General features: G+C 41.2%; 1 protein-coding gene across 2 annotated transcripts in view; it reads left to right on the top strand.

The window, feature by feature from the left end:
* The first annotated feature begins 2148 nt into the window (after window positions 1–2148).
* The window catches only part of LOC118264514 (uncharacterized), a 48997-nt gene continuing 26122 nt past the window's right edge, over window positions 2149–25023 (top strand). Inside the window, exons 1-4 of one of the 2 annotated variants that reach the window (XM_035577043.2) lie at window positions 2149–2635; window positions 12058–12187; window positions 16063–16359; window positions 16453–16647. In XM_035577043.2, coding sequence (XP_035432936.2) covers window positions 2241–2635; window positions 12058–12187; window positions 16063–16359; window positions 16453–16647 — 1017 coding nt within the window. In that variant the 5' untranslated portion in view covers window positions 2149–2240. Of the gene's footprint in view, window positions 2636–12054; window positions 12188–16062; window positions 16360–16452; window positions 16648–25023 lie in introns of both variants that reach the window. The other variant, XM_035577042.2, reaches the window with a different exon arrangement.

Raw genomic sequence — 25023 nt, 5'->3', positions numbered from 1 at the left:
GGCGTGATGATATAGACAAAGTAGGCCGCGTGTTACGTTATATTTATAATCGCAGTTGTTATGTTACAACAATACTGTTGTAAGTAAATAAAGCCTGCCTGATAAACTCTGGCATTACCTGAGAGTGAGTGATTTCAGAGGTGCCCATGGGGATTTCACACCATGGGCACCTCTAGCATTGCTGTCATGGAGGTACACACATTAAAACAAGTCTATCAAGAACCTCACGTTTTCAAGATTACAATTTGGTCATTCGTACCTCGACAAACATCGAGAACTGTTTGGACTGGGCCTTCGATGATACAATATTTAGAAGTGGTCATTGAAGAAGTCGGGGTTGTGAGTGAATATGTTACGAGAGGTGGGCGCGGGGCTCAAGGCAAATCGTACGATATCGCACTGATAAAGGATGAGTCAAATAGGAAAAGTAGCGTCACGCAGGCGACGCCTCTTGGCCGAGTAACGCGATACCTGCACCGGCTGGCTCCGACCGCACTCGTCATCACGCCACGCATGTTCCTTTACTTTCTAGCGCACCTGCGGTTACTTGCGCACGCGCCCCTCAGTGTTACAGTTTCCGGCGCTGGCCGGAAGTACTGCCAGGGATAACACATGAAGACAGCTGACGGCAGGTGTCGGTGGACTAGTGATACTCTGCACACTGGTAATAGTACGAAGTAGTTAGTAATCACACAGTAGTACTGGTCACTGGGTCCACTATTACCGAGTGTACTGTGTCATCTAAGCAACCAGTCAGCTGGTTGTCCTGCAGGTCCAGTAGCCTACTGTCGCACGCAATTTCTGCACTTCTTATCTATATCTATACTTATAATAAATCTTTAGAGAGGTCAATTCTGTACATGAAATATATTTCCAAAATAACTATCAGCGGGTGATTAGTGATCGATACTGACGCCAAAAATGCAATCAGAAATTTTTTTGTCTGTCTGTCTGTCTGTCTGTCTGTCTCTCTGTCTGTATGTTCTTTATAGAAACAAAAACCACTCGACAGATTTCAACGAAACTTAGTACAATTGTACTTCGTACTCCTGGGCAGGTTATAGTATACTTTTCATTACGCTACGATCAATAGGAGCAGAGCAGTGAAGGGAAATGTTGGGAAAACAGGAGAACTTACTCCATTTTTTAAGCTTCCGTCGCGTGTGCAGCCTTAATGGTTAAAGCTACACAGAAATCACGTATGACGGAAATGTTCTCCTTAAAATTGTTTAAAAAATATTCCACGACAGCAAATGTCTATCTTTTATGGTTAACTCACAATAACACGTATAACTCCCGATAGCTTAGCAGTTCGGAGCTTTCTGATTATATTTGTCTACTCTTACGTTTATAACACTCTCATTCATTTATTCATTCATATTATAATAAATCTGTAGAAGGGTCAATTCTGTACATTGAAAATATTGAAAGAATAAATAGCAAGGGGTGGTAAAAATTTTTTTGTCTGTCTGTCTGTATGTTCAGGCATCACGTGAAAACTAACGGTTCGATTTCGATGAAACTTGGTATAATTATACCTTATTATTCTGGGCATAAAATAGGATACTTTTTATCCTGGAAAAATACGTAGAAAAAAAATCTTTATTTTTCAGTTTTATTCTACAGAACGCGAGCTCAACAGCAGTAGCTCAATAGAGGGATCTCCTTAATTATTATGGGCCTCGCCGTATTTGGGTCCAATAGATATTTATAAGATGTCATTGTAAGAGTTACTCAAAATGGAGAAATAAAACTTCCAAGCGAAGACCGACATCCGCGCGGACGGAGTCGCGGGCGGATGCTAGTCTTAAATAACATTCGTTAAGAAGATCTCGTTTCAGTTTCAGTGATCAAGAATACTTACTCTTTTATAACTCCATTTCGTCAAAAATGTCGATTACATTATTTCAGACTCAGGAGCAATTAAATATCCAAGTAATTAATTTCTATAAGCGTGCGGATTTAAATAATTCCTTTAAAAACATATTGTTATTTGGTATAAATAGCATGTGAATGGAATAATCTTGGAGATTTGGGGGAGAGAGACAGCCGCACCGAATCAGCTGTGTGCATACTTGGTTATCAGACGGGCGGCGAGGTCGCATCTGTTATCAATGAGCGGACGACAACAACAACACGGGAGGAGACAGGTGCGCGACTTTCACCGGCGCGGCGGCGCACGCGCTCAGTCGCTGCCGAGAGCCGAGCGCCGCGCACGCGCACTCCAGTGATGCGCCGACATGGCCGACGCCGAGCGAGTGGACACGTACGACGCGCGAGTCACCACCGCCACGGTGTCCAGCCTCAAGTCCGAGGACTCCACCGAGCAGCTCATTTGCAAGACGCCGCAGAAGAAAGTTAAGAAAGTGACCAAAGACAAGAGTGTGAGTTCTAAGAGTGTAGAAGCGGGCAGTGATGAACCGGACCGGCGGCGCCTCGTCGTGTTCCTGGGGCTGGGCCAGGTGGTGCTGGGCGCCCTGCTGGTGGGCGCCGGCGCGCTGGCCGTGGTGAAGGGCGCCGCCCTGTCGCGCGTGGGCGCCGGCCTGTGGGCGGGCTGCGTGGCCGTGGTGGCCGGCGTGGTGGGCGTGCTGGCCGGCATCAACGACTGCTACGGACTCAACGCCGCCAGCTCTGGGTGAGTGTCACCACTTCGCCAGTCGGCACACTGCACTGTACTGCACTGTACAGCACTGTACTGCACTGTACTGCACTGTACAGCACTGTACTGCACTGTACAGCACTGTACTGCACTGTACTGCACTGTACAGCACTGTACTGCACTGTACAGCACTGTACTGCACTGTACCGAGAGAGAGTTTATTGAGTTATTTATTCTGAGCCGGCTGGGATGGTTTCTTCCGAAGCGGTATACTTGACGCAACAGAGCATGAATTCGCCAAGTGAAACGACGGTTGTAATAAAAAGATCTAACATTTAATGCTATTTAAATTATACGCGACTACTATCGCGTAAAAGAATTGATCGCATGCAACAAACGCTTTGTAAGCTCTCGTCAGGAAATATAATAGTTGGAAGTGTAACAGACGTGCTACACTTGTTATTTGTTAATAACAAAATATTTTCGTACGTCAGATGTAAATTAAAGTGAAAGTCATCTGAAGCGAAATAAACAAACAAGCCGGCCAGCGACGCGGGCGCGGGCGCCGGCGGCGGGACACCGAGACTAGACCGACTCACTTTACTACAATATTGTAATATGTCACTAATATATTCGATGTTCGATAGAAAATTCGGAATGCTAGCGGCGCGGGCGTAGCAGTAGTTTAGCACACAGAACTACTTTTACTGGGAACGCAAACAAGTTCGGGGCATCACGAAACGATGCAAAAACTTAGTTCAGAAAAATATGTGTGTCAGCGCCGGCGCGGCCCGCCGGCTGGCGGCCGCTGGTGTTTGTGTATCTAGTAGGAAACGATCATAATTTATCATATTCGAACATCATCTTATAGCATTTAGAAGAAATACAACAAAATAAATGTATTAACAGTAAGCTAGAGCCCGAGTTGGTCAAGTTGAAAAGAGCGACAATCGTAAAACAAAAGCTGTCTAATGTATCTTTATAATATGTACTTATAAATAACTGAAAGTTAGGTAACTGTATGTCGTGTGTCCTGTCCTAGCACATACACACACATAAATATACCTAATATAATAAGCTAGCTGACATACACAATCTTATTAAATTGGTCATTCTGAAAATTACTGCCGCCAACCGTTGTATCAGTTGGTATTTTCATAAATTACATAAGAAAAGTACGTATAATGGCTTCAAAGATGTTATTCATATTAGCATAGTAAAGGAAACAATTTACTAATTTTAGAAATAAAAGAGCAAACTCAATATTTTCCAGTTTACGTCATTCATTTTGGATCGCACTGGGTATAGTAAAAAAATAAAAACATCATTTAAGACGTAATCTGAAGAAAATAATCAAATATTTAAAGAATATTATAAATGTTTATGTGTTTGTGTGTACGTGGACGGCTGAAGAGATCGGGATGTAGAACAAGGGTAGATTATGTTCTTGAATAACACACGGAATACTTTAATGACACGGGGCCGCGGGCGAAGCTGTCATGTCATGTCCCACGCGATGAGCATCAATCAGTTGCCGCGGGGTGACGTAATGTTGATATACTTTCAAAACAAACACTAATAACAACTGCTGCCCGGCGCCGGCGTTGAACCCGTGACCTTTCACTCAGCGACTCGGGCCACTTGAAACAATGGAGTAATTTAACAAATATTTAGAAGACAGAGACACATTGCAGTCAAGGTTTCATTGTGATCTGGGCGTCTAGGTACACATCTACGTGCATTATTGCAGCGAATAACTATCGATGAATGAGTTTCAAGTGATGTCATTTCACATATGTATGTAAATAAGCCGCACTAGTGGTCGCTTCCCTCCCCAACCCTCCAAACATCCTCCGGTACACAAGGAAGTAGGAAGTCCGCAGCAACATGCCTCAAACCCGTTGCCATAGCAACCGAGTTGTTTGTTGAAAGTCCAGCGCTTTCTCTGCACCGTCCAGTTACATGTCGTGCGTTATGTAATAGCAAGAGGTCGCCACACACGTGGACGGTAGCTTGTTATTTATTAAGGAAATATTCAGTTCTATGGTTAGAACATAACTATTGGGCTTCTATTCAAATTATGCAAATCTATAGATCTGCGTTTTTACAATGTCACTGAAAAGACACGGTGACAACATAATTATGTATGTATGTTAAACCATTTAACAACACATGTTACAAGTTCTGGCATGTCGGCAGCCATACTCATAGCTACGAAAATGGCTTTGCTGAAGATACATTAATTTAAATCAATCAAATTATTATCAATACCTTTGCAAAAACAGGCAGTGATATCTGAAACTAATTTAGACCAATAACAACAAACAGAGCTCAGATACAGAGCCCTAGTATAGAGCGGCTAGCATTACATTACCTGGTGCTATTTCCTTTAATTAACCTTTTAATGTGAGCACGGAAATGCACAGTAAACATAGATTTCCTCGAGCTGGGCACATAAAGAAGACATTAAAGCCGGAGTGATTGAGGACCGAGCGCTCAGCGCCTCCCTGCGCGGGAGGAGATTAAAAATACATTAATTCATGAGAAAACACTAGGTCCGCCACGCCGCGGTACACGGACATATATCTATAAATCTTATAAGTTATTGCAGTTTTGTGTTTCAATATTTATATTTGCATAATAGGGATGGTGACGGGGTATGAAAATTAAAAATCTATTTAGTCCTTCAGTTAGATAATTAAAAATGATTAGACACCTATTTTTATCATATCGTATGAGAAAACAATGTTTTTTTTATTAGACACGTATATTATTATATTTTGTCTGAGTACAAAAATCCAGTGCTCGAACCCAATAACCACATTACGCCTGCAGCATCTAACAGCGATGATGATGATCTTAAAGTAAACATTCTACAGATAAACTTTCTAAGGCCATTCCTACACATATATTTCTGCATAAACCACATACATAATACTTTAGCACTTGGTATCTCCCCATGGTATATGAAAATCCAAGTGAGCATACGTTTCCTGACAACAAGTGTGCGTATCTACTATATCTGTTGTATGCGCGGGAGTGTTGCGCAGCGGACCGTGCTGTGTTCCGCTGCGCGCACGCAGATGTGAGTGCATACGACACGGTGCACACTGCACCCTGTGGTGTAACGTGCAGTTTACATTCATTGCTATATCTTTATTTGTCCCATCGACACATAGTCTTGGACTCCCGTACTCGTGCACTGTTACATTTGTTTCCATATAAACTGTTGTTCTGCTCAGTTTCGTTGCCATTGCACGTCATGGTACCGATGATACATCTACAACAAATTATGCATTTAATATTCAACAAAAATAATACGAAATTTTTGAGATTATCGCGAACAGACTGACACAGCGGGAGAATTGGTTTTAAGTCACATTTATGTATTACTTCATTGTTCTTAAATCTTCATGAATCAGTGCCTTCCACTCCCTAATATTTTGAACCGCTTCACACACAGCAGTGCACGTAGTTGCACCCGGTGTACATGTACAGTGATGCTCCTCTAGTACCGTTGTGTCACCGTGTTCCTGCCTGACGTAGTGCGGCGCGTGGCTAACTGTTAGTATTAGCTGATAGTGCCAGCATTGTGTTCTCCGCTGGGAACCACTACCACTGGAAGCTGTGCGATGCTCGTACATTTGCATTCGACTGCTTTTTGTTGCCATTTCCTTATTGAGCGCCGTGCTTATAGCTCTTTATGGTTATACATATTACTGTAGAGTGTAACTTCTCCAGAGAATGTGTAAAAGATATAGAAACGAGTATTTTTTTTTGTAAATATGTACTAATTTTTAATTAAGCATTTTGCATTCGTTTCAACAATTACTCGACTTGTGTAGTAAATTAAAATGACATCGTTTTGTTTCTTGCAGTGAGTGCTCAGAACTAATTACTTATTATAATTTATTTAATTACTTAATTACCTGTTCTGAAAACGTTTTACTTCGTTTAACAAAATCTGCGTTTGGCTAACTCGCAACGCACACACGACGCGGCGTGAGACGCTCACACTCACACGCGAATGAATTCAGCAAACTTCATCTTCATTACGAACTCGTACATTTGTCCTCCTGTATTGTATAGTTAGATCTAAATACTTGGGTAACAGTGGACAGTATTACGAAATGTAGTTGTTCCAACATTGAGTTGTCCGATACGTGGACTGCAACAAGTCTGCTGTCAGCCGTCTGTCCGATAGCGTTATGTTGAACACGTCGCGGAATGAGTTGTAACTTGTAAGCCACAACCAAACAGACAGCACTGCACCGCGTGCACCTGACGAGGCTGTCTCGGCTCGGGTGCACAGTGCACAATATTGTATCTGTTTTTATCTAGTTTGGCCTACTTACTTATTGTGTACATTATTGTGAATACAAAATTTAAACAATTTTTGTAATAATGTTAAAGTTCGAGAACATGTTCATCAATTTTGCATAAAGAGAAGAAGTTGTGTGTAGGTACTTCAATGGTGGATAATTTTGCAACGATGTTATGAAACGGAGCATCAAATGAGGCTAAAGCGTAACGCGTTGCAGGTTCGATTCCCGCACAAACCAATTATTTACGTGATGCACAAATTGTTAATCTTGGACGGTGCAGGCGGGCAAAACAAAAATTAATACGTAACTACGTAGACAAACAATGTATGTGGTTATTCAGCAGTGCTAAGTGAATTATTTCAATCATCATCTATTATAATATGTTTATAAAGGATAGTGTGGGATGGCACACGGCTCGTATTGCAGACTTACCTCAAAGCATTCCTTCAAGTTTACAGCACTTATTGAAATACTTTTATTGAACAGGCTTTATGGTGAGCTGTTATACGAGTATACGTACTAGGAGTGGCAGATAACTAATTTATAACATTACTGATTACCGCTGTGGCTGTGGCTATTGAGGGGACGCTGGTGGTGGCGAGATTGCCATCTTATTGTACAGATAGAAGCTCGTCAAGTTATCCTAGTCTGTGATGGATTTTAAACTTTATAGTTTTACAGTAAAGTCGAAAATATCTTTTAAAGATTGTATCTGGTAACTATGTTTGTACGGTATTTGTATATATCTCTTCAAATGTCAACATTCCACAGAATGGTCGATTTGATTTGTACTACAATAAGTGATTGTTACTAATGTTATAAATGCGAAAGTTTGTGAGTTTATGTGTTTATGTGTATGTTTGTTACTCAATCACGTCAAAACGGCTGAAGGGATTAGAATGAAATTTAGAATAGGGATAGATTGTGGTCTGGAATAACCCATAGGCTAAAAATCCAACGGGAACGCGGGCGAAGCCGCTGGCAGACACTAGTGAAACTATATTTTATCCAATAACAAACTCACATCGGAGATCAGGATTAAGTAGTTGGGACAAAGTTATTTTCCTTTCCTTCCACATCTTATACGGTTTGGTTTGGGAATGTGGAAACTTTAGGGTTGGGTCTGAAACCTGCCAGTAGCTAGTGGAACAGAGAATGGAAGCAGGAGTAGGAATGGGGTAGTTTTTACTCGGTAAGAGTCTGAAACTCCCTGTCTGATAACCCCCCACCCAAGGCCGATTGGATGATTTTCCCTCCTCAAAAAAAGCTACTGCAACACGAACAGTTGTGATACTAGCGGCCATCAAACTAAGACAGTCATTACTCAAACCGTTAGTCAAACCTGGGACATTAGTCCGTAGTTACGTGTGTAGTGAGCTGACGACACAGGAAGTCAGTCAGTTCTCACGTAACACTAGAGTGCGCGGGCACATGGCATTACCGTGCGCAGACCTGCTGACAAGCTGTCAACTCCTGCGCACTGGAGTGATGCGGGGCGCCTCGCTCATTGGACAACTGAACATTATTATTTCGAGTGTCTTACTGATTCGAATTTAAGGAAACAACTTGTTACGAAATCCTTGATTTAATACTATATTATGGATAATTTGTTGTTTAATTTTACAAGACCTCCATTCATCAATATAGTTAGATCTTTAACAACATGTCTCTCCCGGTGTACCATTGATACATTCTCACATGCACCCGCTAACTAGCAGCACAGTCAGTGTTGCCACTCTCAACGCTTTCTGTATAATGTATTAACACTAAGTGCAGTGTTGCTGCATTCAGTAGCTCAGCAATAAAACTTAAACATCTCCACTGGTTATTGGGATTCACAACCATCCATTTATAATGAATTGAACCAGAATCATTGCTACTAGACGCGTCCATCCCGACTGACTGCAGGAGACGTCATCACATCTGATGATAGTGATGACGACGGTATATGTTATCAATGCAACATTATCAGCAACAGGGTGCTCCACGCGACAAGTGCACATCGCGTAACAAGCTTTCACTCACTCACGATAATTACGTCACACAAGCCAATTTGTGTCATAACGCCAGCGCATCACGGTTGATTCTCAAGTGACAATCGCGGGAGAAAATAATTAGTTGGTAGTGCCGAAAGGAAGATTGTAGCGATCGATGATTGATGGTGAGCGGCGCCTGCGCAGATGATGGAGCTAAGATAAACTGTTTAATGATTGGTCGATCACGGAGGCTATTTAATGAAGTCTCGTAATGTGCTCTTCGCTCGGAGTTTCTAGTTGGAACGAGTTTCTTTACGAGGGCGGGAGTGTGATTATTATGACTTCAAGTCAGGATCCGAACTTACGTCATAATTAAGTAGCTGATTAAAACTATTTAAACGTACGAGTACCTAGGTGTTTTTTAACGTATCGTAGTAGCTAGGATGGTATGAAAGTATTATACAGTTTAGTTCTAATTCAAAGTCAAAGTCACCGTATTGTCGCGTAAATACATTTACGTGTATAACTCATGGAAGTTACATTATAAAACAGTAAGCATTACTTACTACTTACGTAGTAGTTGATTACAATGAGTTGAACGAAGCGTTCTTTTCTTTTCTTATCACTTTCCTGTTACGGCGCGCCCCGCGGCTCTGCTCGTCTGTATCGACACCCTAATTATATGATACCGAGTCGATACTTTCTCTATAGCTGCTGTTAATTATTCGTTTCATATCGAGATTGATGGCTACCACCTACCACTACCACTACCACTACCACACTATGTGGCCTCGATTGTCTCGCGAATATTCCAATGGAATGCGAACTAGAATGTTTAGTGTTTGGGCGATAAATATTCAACAGTACTTGTAATCTATTAAACGTAAAGACGATAGTCTGCAGTTAACTTGGTCTCACATCCGTCGATATAAACCTTCCTACATGTATTAGCTAATAGTTAATACCATTACATTCGTCGTAACATGAGTGTTGAAAGTTTCAATACGGTTGTATTGTGTGTGACCACAAGTTATGTTCAGTCAGTACTATACAATTAAGTGTAATAGTGGAGATGGACTGCTCGGTGCAAACTTTCGCTGTTCAATTACCGGCGGGTCGCGGAGGTCGCACGCGCAGCCACGACGCGAGGGGACGCGGTACCGAGTCCCAGCTCGGTGTCAGTGGCTGAGCTTTGACTGTCTTCCATGAGACACGAGTTTCTTGGAGACAGATATCTTAACACCCATACGGATATGTTAGATGAAAAAAATTTTTTTTGAATCAGTTCCATGTATGGAGTGTAATGTACCCTTTAATTTTTAAATTTATTCATGTTTATTCAGAATTCGAATAGCGGTTAACGATATACATCATCATACAAAGTTTCAACTATGTAGGCCCAACAGTTTCGGAAATAAATGGCTGTGACATACGGACGGACGGACAGACAGACAGACAGACAGACAGACAGACAGACATGACGAATCTATAAGGGTTCCGTTTTTTGCCATTTGGCTACGGAACCCTAAAAACGGACTGTAAACTAACTTAAAACTAAAGAAAGCTACGAATTACGAATTTATAACAATTAAAAAAAAACTATATTACAACCTATCCTCTATGCTATAATAACCAAGCTTAAACTAAATAATTTATAAAAAACAAACGACTTAAATCTAATCTAATTAAAAAAAAATTAGACTTACAATTTTATTAAAAAAACTAACTACAGTAACTACTAATAATCGATATCAAACTAAACCTACGTTAAATAGTTTAACCAAAAAACCAGGACAACCCAACAAATAAACTTATTAATTGACAAATACAACGAAACCAATTTAGAATATACGAAACATCAGGACCACTACAGACAAATAATCATACGACTGATAATACACTTTTTCTACGATAGTACCGAAGCGCTCGGCCGATACCCAACCAAATGAATGTAACGAAACCATAGCGCGATCTATTTCGATCCCAACGCCATCTATCGAGGATAAAGACAACTTGGATTATTTATTTAACTCCGTTCTGGCATTTTCTTTGTACTAAAAGTTTAATTATATTGATATTATTACATTTATTTACTTTTTTTCGATGAATTAAAACAATAACATGAACCGAAGTTGTAACGATCACATAGAATTATTTATAAATAATTTATTTCTTATTTTTATTTTTTGATTTTTGAAATAAAAATATATCTATGTCCTTTCTAAGGTTCTAAACTATATCTGTACCAAATTTCAACCAAATCCGTCAAATAGTTGCGGAGATTAATGTTATAAGCATAGAATGTTCGACGTGATTCTTTAATTTGACATAACTTTTTTATTTATGAACCGATTGACATGAAACAAACACTAAATGTAAATTTAAGCATCTACAATATATTCGTGAAAACCGCTCCAACTCGGATCAGCTGAGATTAGCGCGCACAGACGAACAGACAAACAGACAAACAGACAAACAGACAAACAGACAAACAGACAAAAAAAAGTTAATTACATTTTTGGGTTCGACATCGACATAACAATAACCCCTGCTATTTTTTTTATTTTTATTTTCAATGTACAGACAGCACTTTTCTACGATTTTATTATATGTATAGATAGTTAATACCATTACATTCGTCGTAACATGAGTGTTGAAAGTTTCAATACTCTGTGACCACAAGTTATGTTCAGTCAGTTCTATACAATTAAGTGTAATAGTGGAGATGGACCGCTCGGTGCAAACTTTCGCTGTTCAATTACCGGCGGGTCGCGGAGGTCGCACGCGCAGCCACGACGCGAGGGACGCGGGACCGAGGCTCAGCTCGGTGTTACATTGTCAGTAGCTGAGCTTTGACTGTCGTTCATGAGACACGAGTTTCTTGGAGACAGATATCTTAATAATATCGAGAGAAACGTAGACATTCTGGAAAGGCCAGAATGGCCGGCTGTAACTGTTGGAAGAAGCTTGCATCCAGTGGCTCCCTGTGTCCTTTAAAACTCGCTCAAAAGACCTCTGCAACAAATAGGTCTGTGTCTGGGATGATGATGATAAAAGTAAGAAAAACTGTTTATAGTTCCTTATCAAGCTCCGCATTGACAAGTTTACCAACAGAGATTTGAGAACAGTTTGATGATATGAGTGATTGTTACAGAAGTCCCCTGCTGACGGCGTTCCTGGCGCTGTCGCTGCTGTGCCTGGCGTGCGGGAACAGCGCCGCGGTGCTGGCCGCCACCGGCCTGCAGCGCGACTCGCTGCGCCAGCCCACCACGCCCACCAGCTTCGAAGTGAGTACCACTTACAACCTATACACTGTACTCCATGACAACCGGTCAATACTGGTCTCGGGTGAATTGATCTATGTAAGTTTCTGATGGAAACTCTATGAACTAATTAAAAAAATCAATATTCAAAGATCTTGGGTGCAGTTCACCGTTAATTTCACGTTGAACGGTTTAGTTGAGGCAGGTTCATGAGAAGCTGCAGTTAATTATAGTGTAGCCACAATACAAATATACAAAATTATTAAAACATTAATTGCAGCAGCAGTGAGGCAGGCATTAATAAATCAGTATCAGCGACACACAGTGACGGTGACACTCTCGGGTGACGTGGACGTCATGTCTTTCAGTCGAAGTACTCCTTGTGGTCGAGATAATTGATTCAATTAGACGTTATCAGCATTAGCATACAATCTGGCGTTGCATCGGCCGCGGCTGTTTGTTGGCCATTGGGCAAGCACCCACTGGCATAAACAACTTACTATCAGTCGCGCCCGTTTGTATTTTCATGGTACCAGTATATCAGTGTACTGGAGAAAATTAGTGCGAAATATATAATGAGAGCCGCGGGTAGTGTTTGTAGATTGGTGCAGGTTTGATACTATAATAAGTACTAAAGGGAACCATTAAAGACGTAGAACATCAAGTGGATTGCCTGTACGGCACGCGTTTTATAGAATGTGTCTTGTGATAACTATACTGGAAAGACATCAACCAATACCCAATAGATTATGGAAGTTTTAGATTAAAGTAAAAGAATAGACAGCAAACCAAACCGTTCTATCACCGAACCATTAAATTAGCCACACACCACGCCGTACGTCGTCACCTGAATAAATTAGAAATGTACTTAATACTTAGTCTAAAGTACGTATGTCCTCACATGTTACGCAACCCCTCACTGCATGTTCTAGGAACTGCAGCTAGACAAATTACTTCACTGCAAGTATTTCCTCACTATCCATGTTTTAGTGGTACTTAGTAACTTCAGGCAGCTTTCCACGTTGCGTTGAATGTGCTGAGAGTAGTCGCGATAACCTATCTACTAGAGGATTAGGCTGCTAGAGAGATTAGAGATAGAATTTCGATATATTTTGCATGATATTGTTAAATGAAGGTACAGCAAGACATTGTATAATTTAGAAAAAACTTGAGTTTGAAAAAGTTTGTATTTACTAGCACGGCCGAGGATCGCAGAAGGTCACCGAGTGACATAGAGCGCCTAGCTTCACTGACAGACAGACTGACGGACAATTCTATTTGACGTTTCAAAAGTGCCTAATTTAGGATTAATTGAAATAAATGCTTTGACTTTGACTTTGACATGTGTCATGCATGTGATGCATGTGATGCATGTGATGCATGTGTTGCGTGTGATGCATGTGGGCTAATGGGCAGAGCATGCAACACGTAGTGACGAGTGTCGGCAGAGTGTGCTCCTTGCAACCTTGTTCCACATCACGGTTATATAGTTAGATGTATAGTTAATTGGACGTATAGTTATTTGTGACTCTTTTAGTAATCTTTAAGAAAAGAAAAAGTAGCAGTAATCCATTCATTAATACAATGTCTTAATATACTAGTCTACGTCATACTAGAATTGTTTCGTACTTGATTCTTCGCGACATGATGTCTGGCATCTGCTTCCATCAGTAATTTGGTAAACAACGATGACTCTACGGTAAACCTCATTAACTGTAACTGGGTTGTGTTCCAACGTCTGTGATTCAACACAAGTAAGGTTAACATAATCTGGTGCGAACGAGCGGATGTTGCGATGTCCAGTCAAGGTTGACATCAGCCGGCGTTGAACCCGAGACACCGCGATTACGTGTAATGACACAAGTCACGAATGACGGCGCGATGGCTGCGTGTGCGCGGACTGTCGGCAGCTCTACTTACACTTACACAATGATAACGCGTGCTCCATACTTCCATAGTTCCATACCAATTACTCGCAGAAATGTAGAAATTACATTTTTCACGTGTTTTGTAAATTATACGAGTATTGCTATGTAATATGTTGTTGTATGTAGCTGCCACTACGTAATTGTTACTAACGGAAAGTCTCCGAACGGTTCCTTAAAACATCTAGTGTCACGGACTACGTCACTGAGTTACATAGTTTGAACATGAACGTGTTGGTGGCTCATTTAGTCTGGACACTGACTAAGCAGTCAACATTAGTCAGTAACTTTAGTAATTAAACAAGTATCAACCGTCTAGCTCCTATAGATGAAGAGAACTATCAATGATGGTGTTCCTATGGTAGATCGATGTTAATGGTAGCAAAGTTGTACAGCTGGCGGTTTCAGTAACACCTGTGTACATATGTGTATGTATGTGCCTCGCGAGATAACTAGCGGGTGGGGTCAATGCACTGCAGCTTCATTAAAATAACGTCTTGCCAACTTACCACACAAAACGTAACGGTCAGTCACTCAGTACATTAACTAAGTACCTACTCAGCAGATACTCAGTAGTCAGTGGATTCTACACGAGGCTGATCAGTTAGATGGTCGGCTGTTAAACATAAAATATTACACATGGTACCTTTTGAAAACAAATAGACAATGCGTTTGTCTGTATATGAACCCTAATGCACTACGATTAAGGTACAAGATTTACTGCCATACTCAGAGACATGTAATATTCCTTAAGTAACAATTTGTTCTGAAAACAACTGCTAAGGACTGGGTTAAGGAACAACCGTTTAACAACTCTGAGTATTCAAGCCAAGATCAACTATTGCAACGCTACAAGTACAAAGTTGAAAACGGGTAGCAAAACTTTTAATAGCTGCTTTGACGTTCTTTAATTGTTAATGGGTAAATAAGACATTTATTATGCAACATTTTGTGCATTATTATGTACAACATTTACGTTGTCTATGTAATTCCCATACATGTTAGTAGCTAACGGATATGTTTGATATATACGTGTAATTAATTACCTCGCGGCTGCAGCAGTACATGCAGTGTGTTACAAGTGCAATGATGTTTACGAGCGATATTGTTCAGCCGCGACATTGTCCCGCGCTCCTGTGGGAAACAATCACTGACTACAACGTAAACCCACATTACACGACATGACAGACTGAACACGACACTATTGTAAAATGTTGGGAAATAAAAATAAATATATCAATATCTCATTATGTACATTGTCGATACAATATTGTGGTTCGGTATTTTATGATCATTATGCAAACTAGAGTTTAACTTTGCAACAGCTTTTCAATTTGTCAGTCAAACTGTTGCTCATTAAGCTATGATACCGGAGTGTTAGTACCGACAACTAAATGAGAATAGTATTCATTAACACACACACACACACACGCGTGTACATAGGAACGGTACTAACTCAGCACGTGTTCATTACTACAGAATAGTGACAGATGATGGCCCATGGCTCAGTCCGCAGCATGGCGGCCGCGGACCGGGAGGTCACCCGGTGCGTGGCTCGCGGCTGGTGTAGCCTTCACTGCACCGCCGTGTAATTACTATGTATTGAGATCGTTTTGGCATTTATGGCGTGAGGAGAACATTATCATGTTAACGTTTAAAACAGTGATTGCACAAATACTTCCATTATTGACCTTTTGAAAGTTTCAAACATTTATTACAAGTACATTGTTTGTTTAATGATCTCGTATTATTGTCCGTCAGTTGATTGGATTGTGAAAACTGCGACTGGCCACTGAGGTTTCGGTGATGTAACTGCAACTCCCAAGTCACCTAATGAAGTGTTTTTTGAAAAACCATCCCTTCTAGTTGTATCTAGTTTTAGTTTAGTACTGGACATCTTCCGATGGACGAGTTAGTTGTCAGTTAAATGTGTTATAAGTCATTACGTCACTAAACAAGTTTCCTCCACCGCAGGATGAGATGGAAGCGTGGACGCCGGTGCTGACGAACATCGCGCTGCTGATCATCGCGAGCGCGCACTGTCTGCTGTGCATCATCACCATCTACCACCTGTCCAAGCGCGTGTGTCCCTGCTTCCGGCCCAAGCAAGCCTTCGAGCACAACCAGTTCGACCCCGCCTTCAAGCCCGTCCAGCAGTACGTGGTGACGGTGGACGAGGTGAAGAAGGCGCACGATGTGGAGCGCGTGCGCAACCACGAGCTCTGCAAGGAGTTGGAGGTGAAGCTGCAGGGAGACAGTAATAAGAAGAAGGTGAGAATCATGAAGATAATTGTGTATAAGCAATAAATAAAAGGTAGAAAATGTTGTTCAATTGGCAACTTTTATAACAAAACATATTCCCAGGAGGAGCCAGAGTATGGCAGCGCGAACAGCAAGGAGAAGCTGGTGACGCGGTGGCTGGGGCGCCAGCAGGCGCCGGCGGCGGTGCTGGGGGCGCCGGCCGCCGCCGTCCCTGCTGCTGCCGCGCGGCGCCGCGGCGTGCGCAAGCAGAGGAAGCCGCCGCCGCTGGTGCTGCTGCCCGCGCACCCCGCCAGCACGGTCAGTCACCGCACTCTCTTGCATTTTGTGTTCACGTCAAACTATCCTATTCTTTTCCTCAATAGATTTCGAATCTTATTACATAACTAGAAAATAAATAATCGACCATTTGAACTAAAACATTGCCACGGTATCTATATAATTTACCTATACAACATACTCGTACCTATGTACGAGTACAATTGTTCACAATATATTTGTCACTGAAAATGTTGTACCGCGGAGTGATCAGCCGCGGAGTGACACGGCGTGACACGCTAGTTACACAATTTGCAACATTTACTTAAACACTGAACGAAATTACTTTTCCGGATCACTTGTTGACTTATTGCCGGCAATTGAACGCGAAGCCGTGAAATAGTTTATAAAGAGTTAATATTGCCGTAGCGGCGGATCCATTCGATTCTACACACATAACATCACGCCGTTTATTACCCAGGGGATTAGAAGAGGTGCATTCAATATTAGCCACTTGTTACCGATTAACATATGATCGAGCCCCTTATATTGAAAGGTCCCAGTCTACTGTCATACACCGGTTATAAGTTTCAGAATCCGTGATATTACTTAAGACTTCAGTCGTGCGAATAACGACACAATTTCAGTTGAATACATATGAACGTTGTGTAAATAGGCACAGCGAATTATTCAAATGAGGTTCGTTATTATTTGTTAAAGTGGAAGCGTTTAGCGTCTGTTTGTTTGTGAGTAGTGAGGCGTAACTGAAATGATACGAGTCTTTATGATAATTGCCTATAATGAATTAATTACACGTCAACGTTGTGCTATTACACTCGGAAATAACAATATTGTAACACTCGTATACATGATTTGTATTAGTATTTATCATTGTAAACAGGAATGTTGAACACAAACGATACAAACATAACATTGGCCAACTTAACACGAACTAAAAAACGAGTACTTGCAATGTATAATTTGAGCAACACTTAACTTCAATAGCCTAGTTCGCTACTTCCGGTGGATCAATATTACCTAACGATTAATTACTTGCTTTATAATTACCTGCAATTAAACAAACTTTAATTATTTTCTCCGTTTTCCACATTGTGCTACGCCCTCACGCTACCGCGTAGCAAATTGGCTACGAGCAAACCGCCCATATAAAAGACATCAACGCGTTGACACATTTACTTTGGACTACAAAAAATGAACATAATGAAACTTTGAATGAACGTAAGTTTATGTTTGCATTCATTGTGACATTTTTATAATAACTATTTAACTTTTTACATTCATGGTGATTTGGACCGTCGATCCTAGAAAACAAAGTTGAATATTCATTATTTTAATTGGATTTCTAATTACTAGACTACAACTATTGCTTACACAGCGTCTTTGACACATAGTAAGCCTTACAAACCGCTCATATAGCAATAAAACACTTGTCCTGCAAATAATTGAGCGTATAGTTCACGTCGGGGCAGTATGAGGTTACATTACCCAACCACCGTCACGGACGATGACGTAACACGAAGATGTGCGCACACGCAGACACACGCTACACCGCGCAGTTATTGCAAACCGCTGCAGTTCGTGAGGTTAAAGTGTAGTCTTGTGAACATTAGTGTAATAACACGTTACATTCAATTAGGTACACATAACATATCACAACAACCTTGGAACACACAGCCTGCAGTAATGGCGACATTATCTTAATTATTTGTCGCAAACTTTGACCACTCGCAATAATAATAAGTAATAAGTCCGCAAGGCAGCTTGTGGCGAGCTGTCGGGCAGTGGCGACCCCACGGACCTGACTCCCGGGAGAGGCCCTACTTTTTAACTCCGTTAGTACTCGTGACTATCCGGAGCGGCCTCTCCTACCTCACTCTTGCCTTAATCGGCTGGTTTGAGTGGAGATGCGCAAGAGTGGACATTCAGCTCCACTTGGGGGAAGGACGTATCCCAGTAATATAGGGGTCTTGACCGTACTTCCGGGATTGCTCTGATAGCCGTGGGATGCCCCCTTCCTCAAGCAGCTCAACGGATGTTGCTTCCCTTGTCGCTACATGCTAGCGGCCGTTTCCGGGGGCCCACTATTGAGTTTGCGAGTCACCCCCTGCCTGTTTATCCGTATTTTTCAATATTGGTCAGGGGCAGGGGCCATCGTCCCCATTAACCGGTTAACTATTCCACAGCCACCCACACCCATATCCCTATCATTTCCTTTTACCATGTCTCACAATAGTCCTGCATCAACCGGGGATTGTCCTTTGGTGTACTTCCATAGTGCATACAGGGATAATCGCCGGCTGATGTCCCATTAGTGTAATGGATTAAAATTGTTCTACGGGCCTCTGCGAGTTGGCTTCGGCCCCTCGTATGCCTTCCAAAGGTCCGGGACCCTGTGGTCCCGTGCTTATGTATATAAGTAATAAAAATAATAATAGTGACATATATAACGCAATCAATAATGTACGACATTTATTCATGTCACGCATATTTTTTTTAATATACAATTTTTTATTTACTATTTACAAATTAAACAAGTACGTGACCAGTTTATTAAATACACCAATCAAGATAAGAATACATCAGCCCAGACTCGAACCTGTTCCTACATCGTCCTGTGGGTCACAAAAACTAGATGATTAGTGTATAAAAACTTGACACACGTCAGGTTAGGAATGTGTTCCGCGTTGCGCGCGCGCAGGTCCTTCCTGAATTGATTGATACGCTGACACGCCCCTACTTATGTTGCATAGTTTTTGTAAATGTTTTGTTTTATTTGTTCAAAAAACTCAGCGGCTTCCGTTGTTAATTGTTTGTTTATACTGCAACTACAATTACTCTGCTGTTGTACATTAGCAACTCATGAACATATCACCAAAAATAATATTTGATTTTCTGAAAAGCACTTGACTGTGATTTCAGTGTCTTGTAAGATCTTGAACGTTCAGTACATTTCAACATATATCGCATTAACTTTGATATTATCATATGTTATGTATGCAGACTGCTAGAATATTGTGATCGCTATCTGATCACTATCTGCGCGGCTGTTTCCGCTACGTTTGCACATTTATAGTTAAACTTTTTATTCCAAAGTTTGGCGAATGTTTGTATAATATTAACATAATCTGCAGTTCGTTTCTCTTTTCACAAAATATCACATTTTGTTGTTTTCTCTGCGAAACGGTAATTTTGGCAAAAACATAGAGAAACAAGAACAAACGGCCGCAAATATTTAGCTCAGTACCACCGCGTGCGCAGGCGCACCGCCCAGTTACAGATCTACGACAAACAATGACACCGACAATGTCTGGTAATGAGTGTAATTGGTCACACCGATACTGCTTAACTTACAGATTGTCATTGTGTTACAAATTGTTATTGTAAAGTTTAATTAGTTCAAATAAACGTTCTGTTCCTATCGCTAAGAATAGCGTTAAGATTATTACAGAATTAACTATATTTTTTATTAAAACCACTTTTGGTACAAATATCATGCATGGGCGAGCTTAATGCTGAATACATTCTCTGCCAGTCAACTGCAGGGTATTGCGTGGGTCCATTGAATGTAAACAATCCTTAAATATCTAATTGATAATCTGCGTTTATTTACACTTTTACTTACATTTACACAATACATACGTTATACATATATGAGTTAAACTCGAACAAAAATCATATGTTTGTTAACAATAGGCTTATCTTCACGTCAGTGGCCACTACATCCGTGTCACTGTCAATCTCTCGACCGTCTGCATTTTCATAAAATTGTGCAAACAATTTATTTTATTTTCTTCAGCATGCGTCATCTTTCCTCCTCTTAATTTAATATTATCAAATGGTTAACATAATCCAGCTCGTTGCTCTTTATAATGTGCTCTCAACTCGTAAGATGTAGTTTCATTCTAAAAATATACATACTTCCTTTTATATACGAAACCCTATAAGTTTTTTGTCAATGTGCTAATTTAACCTTGAGGTCACTCACTTCAACACGGCAGGTATCAAATAACTTTGTCACAGTTTACCTAATTACATTATTTCAGCGATTAGATTCATTGTTCAGTATCGTATTATTATACTATATTTATACTGTATTTACCATTTCAAATCATGATGACCAACTTATTGTCCGCGATGAAGTAAAATTGTCACGACTTTAGCAGCTATACTATATACTATATACATCTGGTTCACGGTTACAGACTACAAAGCAATAACTCGAGGAGACGGCACAAAAAGAGATATGTAATGAATTCGCGCCACTCTCAGCCGCTGCGCGTACGCACAATAACTGCTCACTTTCGTCAACTGGCCATTGAACAGCGCTAGGGTTGTCACGGAGGAAAAGTTGTCGAGATATTATTTCACAATAAAAGTACTAAGCAATTGAAATTGGATGTTTCAGCAGTTTCGTAGTTTCAGTTACAGATTCAAGCGAAGTATTTATTATTTTTACACTGACTGCGAACTATAAACAAAAACGATGATAACGACTATAAATAAAACAAAAACGATGCAGCATTTATCTCTAGGCAAGAACCGCGTTTATTTAGGCGGTACCCAGAGTTAGAACCCTGAGACATAGTGGTCATCACACTGATGCCGATGACATCACAGATCACAGCGGGTAGTAGCACCGCTATGACAAATAGACGAGTGACGAGCTGCTCGCGCTGCTCGGACTGCTCGCTCACCGAGACAGGTCACAGTTATTGGCCCGTCGGGTTGGACAGGTTAATGATTCTGACTCCTGTTTCAAAATTTAGCAACGGAACTTAGCCATGCCCTGACCATAGACAACCCGGGTGTTTTTACAAAGCTAGAAGATGAGATAGAGTCGTCATAAACAAAGTATCAAGTAGTGGTCTGTGAGATATCGATGGCCGCGGCATGCAGCGCCGCCTGCGCAGCGCCCGGCGAAGAATTCGCGTGTGTGTATGAGAGCGGAACGATAACAAAAAGCGCGCCGCTATGCGCCCGCGCAGCCGGCCGCTGCGCCGGAACACCGCACGAGCCTTCATTACCGGCTTCATTGATTGTAACCGATCACCGCATTACTGCGACCGGCCATCACTTCTTTTGTTTCAATCCACGTCTTATCTACATAATTATACTATCAGCCGGCAATATGTTCTGCCGAGCTAGACGTGTCTACTGCTTGATGTCCCTCTCTATTGTTCTGGTTTATTTAATTGTTAGACTACATCTAGTCTAACTATTTAAGTACGTCACCATCGTGACGTATTTAAATATGGTGGTGGCAATAATCAGTTATCACACATAAACTAGTGCTCACAAGTATTCAACAACACCCTTCTCCGTGACAGACTCGATACAGAGTTATTGACACAGCGCGTACATTGCTTCACTTCATTTAATATGCAATCAGATAACTGGCACGAATTCTTCTAATTACTAGCCTCGATCATGATTTATCGATTGATTCCGATTGTTAATTATTATTATCAATCACACATCAAATGTATTTCGACATTTCCACAACTAGTATCCGACTGATTGAGAATCAATTTGAATATAAATTAGCAGAAACATTCGCGAGGCTGGCAACACACTTTTGAAATATTACTTTATGCTAAATGTCAGGCTGAGGCGTGTGCTATCCGCGGAAATATTTTAGCACAATTATGTGAATGGAGGTCGAACCTGGGCCACTATAAGTGGGTCACATGTGACTTGATTTAGCTGCACTTGATTTGGTTGACTGTAACTTGTCACAGGTTTGATTTCCCGCTGGTGTAGATAACGAAGTAGATATGTATTGAAGTGCGAACAATATTGTCAGGCGGTACAGTGGACGTGTGATTATTCTCATGAGCATGAGGCAGCATGAAGTCGAAGTAAGTGGCATCCTTGTGCCACATACCGGCCGTTACCCGCGAGGTGTGGCGCGCCCTCACTCACTCACTGCGCGTGATCTAAAGCTGCCCAGTATCGATCCTTAGAGGATAGATTATGTGTTATAGGTGCTACTGAACAAACTATATATAGATTCTGTGAAGTAGAGAAAGAAACATCATTCTTTCAAAAACATCTCAGATTCGTTGCAACAGCGTAATGGTCATCATAATGGACGCAATTTTTTTAAAAAAATTAAAATTCTAAATATTTATCTGAAACTACATTCTAATGGAGTAACGTGAGCTTGTAGTCCAAATATTGTAGGCCAGAAATCTAGTAAATCTCTATGAAGAACTTCTCGAAGTTTGTCCATCCTTGTGCCACATTCCGTGCCCGCGGGGCGCGGCCGCAGCACAAGCTGTCGGCTGCCAAACTCTGCCCAGCCCAGTGTTTGTCGCACTGCTTGCTTCACTGTGTTAGTCGTTCCTGGGTTCTAAACTTGGTGTTGTTATAATTACCTGCTTGTTGCGTGTAAAGTAAAAAGTTACTGTTCTCAGTATACACCCAGCCTGTGCGTGCGCACACAGTTTTTGTATTCGAATTATTTCTTTAAGTAAAAAGTAATCGTAGCGCTTTTGTTTTTGTAAGATTGTTATCAAGTAGTTCGTATATTCCCATGTATTAATGGCTGCCATATTTAAGCGCACGGTGTCGGAGTGCCATCTCGTAGGTACATACATACACCAGCGGAATGCCAGCGCCAGCGCTCTGTTCGCACAATTAAAACAATAATTATAATCGCATCCGCCGCTCCCAACTAGAGCGCAGTGCGTGAGCGCACTCTTTGACAATTATTTAGATTCCACCGCACATAAAACTAAACCATATCGTCACTCATTTAGAGCATACTTCCAGTTGTCATCATCATTCAGATCAGCATCTGAACATCGTTCGATAATGTACTCTGTGTGCCTCGCAATATAGTTGGTATTTAGATTATGGTGCATTTATTTACGGGCTGCGTGCCCGTTGTCATGGTAACTGGAGCGAAGATGCTGAATTTATGAAGTTAAGAGATTAGTACGCTACAGAGGTTGGGTTAATGTGGCGCCGAGCACCGAGTACCCGCGGTGTTCCATCCAGCTGATTGTATCAGGGCGCAGTCGTGGTTGACGCATTTGTACAATTATGTCACATGGTAGAATTGATCTCTTGTACTCACATACTCGTATGAACAAAAATCTTATATAATTATAAAAGTATCTGGCACCTGTTCAGTTTATACTCATTCTTAAAGATGCACTTCCTCTCGCGGCGGTCGAGCTAATTGCAGAAAATCCATCGCCAAGGAATCCTATACAGCGCGAGTGCCAATACTGTCCCATACATACATACATACATACAAGTGATAGACAAACAGACGGTAGCTTAGATTCCTCATATTAACGCTATAATCGCACGTTTCCCCTGCGATGCTATTAGCGACCATATCAAAGGAGCCGACGATTGCAAAAGAGGGACGGAGCTATACAGGAGACAGAGAGGTCAGGTTTAGTTGTGCAGCCGCGGATGGTGCAGGACGTGTTCTGTTCGTGTATTGAATGATTGCATTTCCGCGACTTGTGGGAAGGATTTCATTTTATTTTATTTCATCGATCGATGGTGGTTTATGGTGTACACTGGTATCGGATGGGATCCGTGACTGTACGTAATTGTTGTGAAATTATTGCTTTTAGTACCTAATAAACGTTTTGCTACTAGGGATATTAAATTATGATCTGTCTAACTGTAGTCGTGTACAACATGGATGCGATATAAAAAGTTAATGGATACAGAAAGTCATGTCACAAAGTCACAACCAACCAGAATAATTGATTCCACATTATATGAAATCCAGTACAAACAATAAATTATCCTAATAACATAATCCCAGCGACAGCCTCGCTCCCTGCATCACGGCGAGCCACACATTACCATAGCCCGCACAGACATGTGCTGTCCCGCGGTCCCGCCTGTCAATCTCAGGAACATTGCGACGAGGACGGACATACGGACGTACAGCATAAATACATACGGAGCAGTTATTATATGTAAACAGTAGGGCTTTGCTTTCTCCCGACATTTGCAATTGTAATGGAAACATCTTAATTTCGCAGCCTGGGAGGTAAGAGTGCTTTCTACATTGCATGCCGTTGCATGCCCGTTTTGGTACACAATGGCCGCCGACCCGATGTCTGTAAGCTATTTGCTTCTGACAATGATACATTACTGGGTTAGCCCTTGAGACTTGTTTGTAAAGAATCTATTTGCCAAATGTAAGGCTAAGTAGGTAATAACTGATTAAGTAGTTTGACTATTGATTATTTAAACATCAAATCGTGTTAATGTAACTTAGATGTACCAGAAACAAAGCTTCACTGAAGGCATAAAGAACATTTCCATTGTCGTTTCAAAAGCGTATACATTTGTGGATTAATTGAATCTAACGAATCGTGTAATTGACGGATCTTTTATTTTAATTCAATAGAATGGGAGACC

Source organism: Spodoptera frugiperda, chromosome 26 (assembly GCF_023101765.2).
Source record: "Spodoptera frugiperda isolate SF20-4 chromosome 26, AGI-APGP_CSIRO_Sfru_2.0, whole genome shotgun sequence".
Lineage (NCBI taxonomy): Eukaryota > Metazoa > Arthropoda > Insecta > Lepidoptera > Noctuidae > Spodoptera > Spodoptera frugiperda.
The sequence above is the reverse complement of the archived record's forward strand: the minus strand, read 5'-3'. Positions and strand labels throughout refer to the sequence as shown.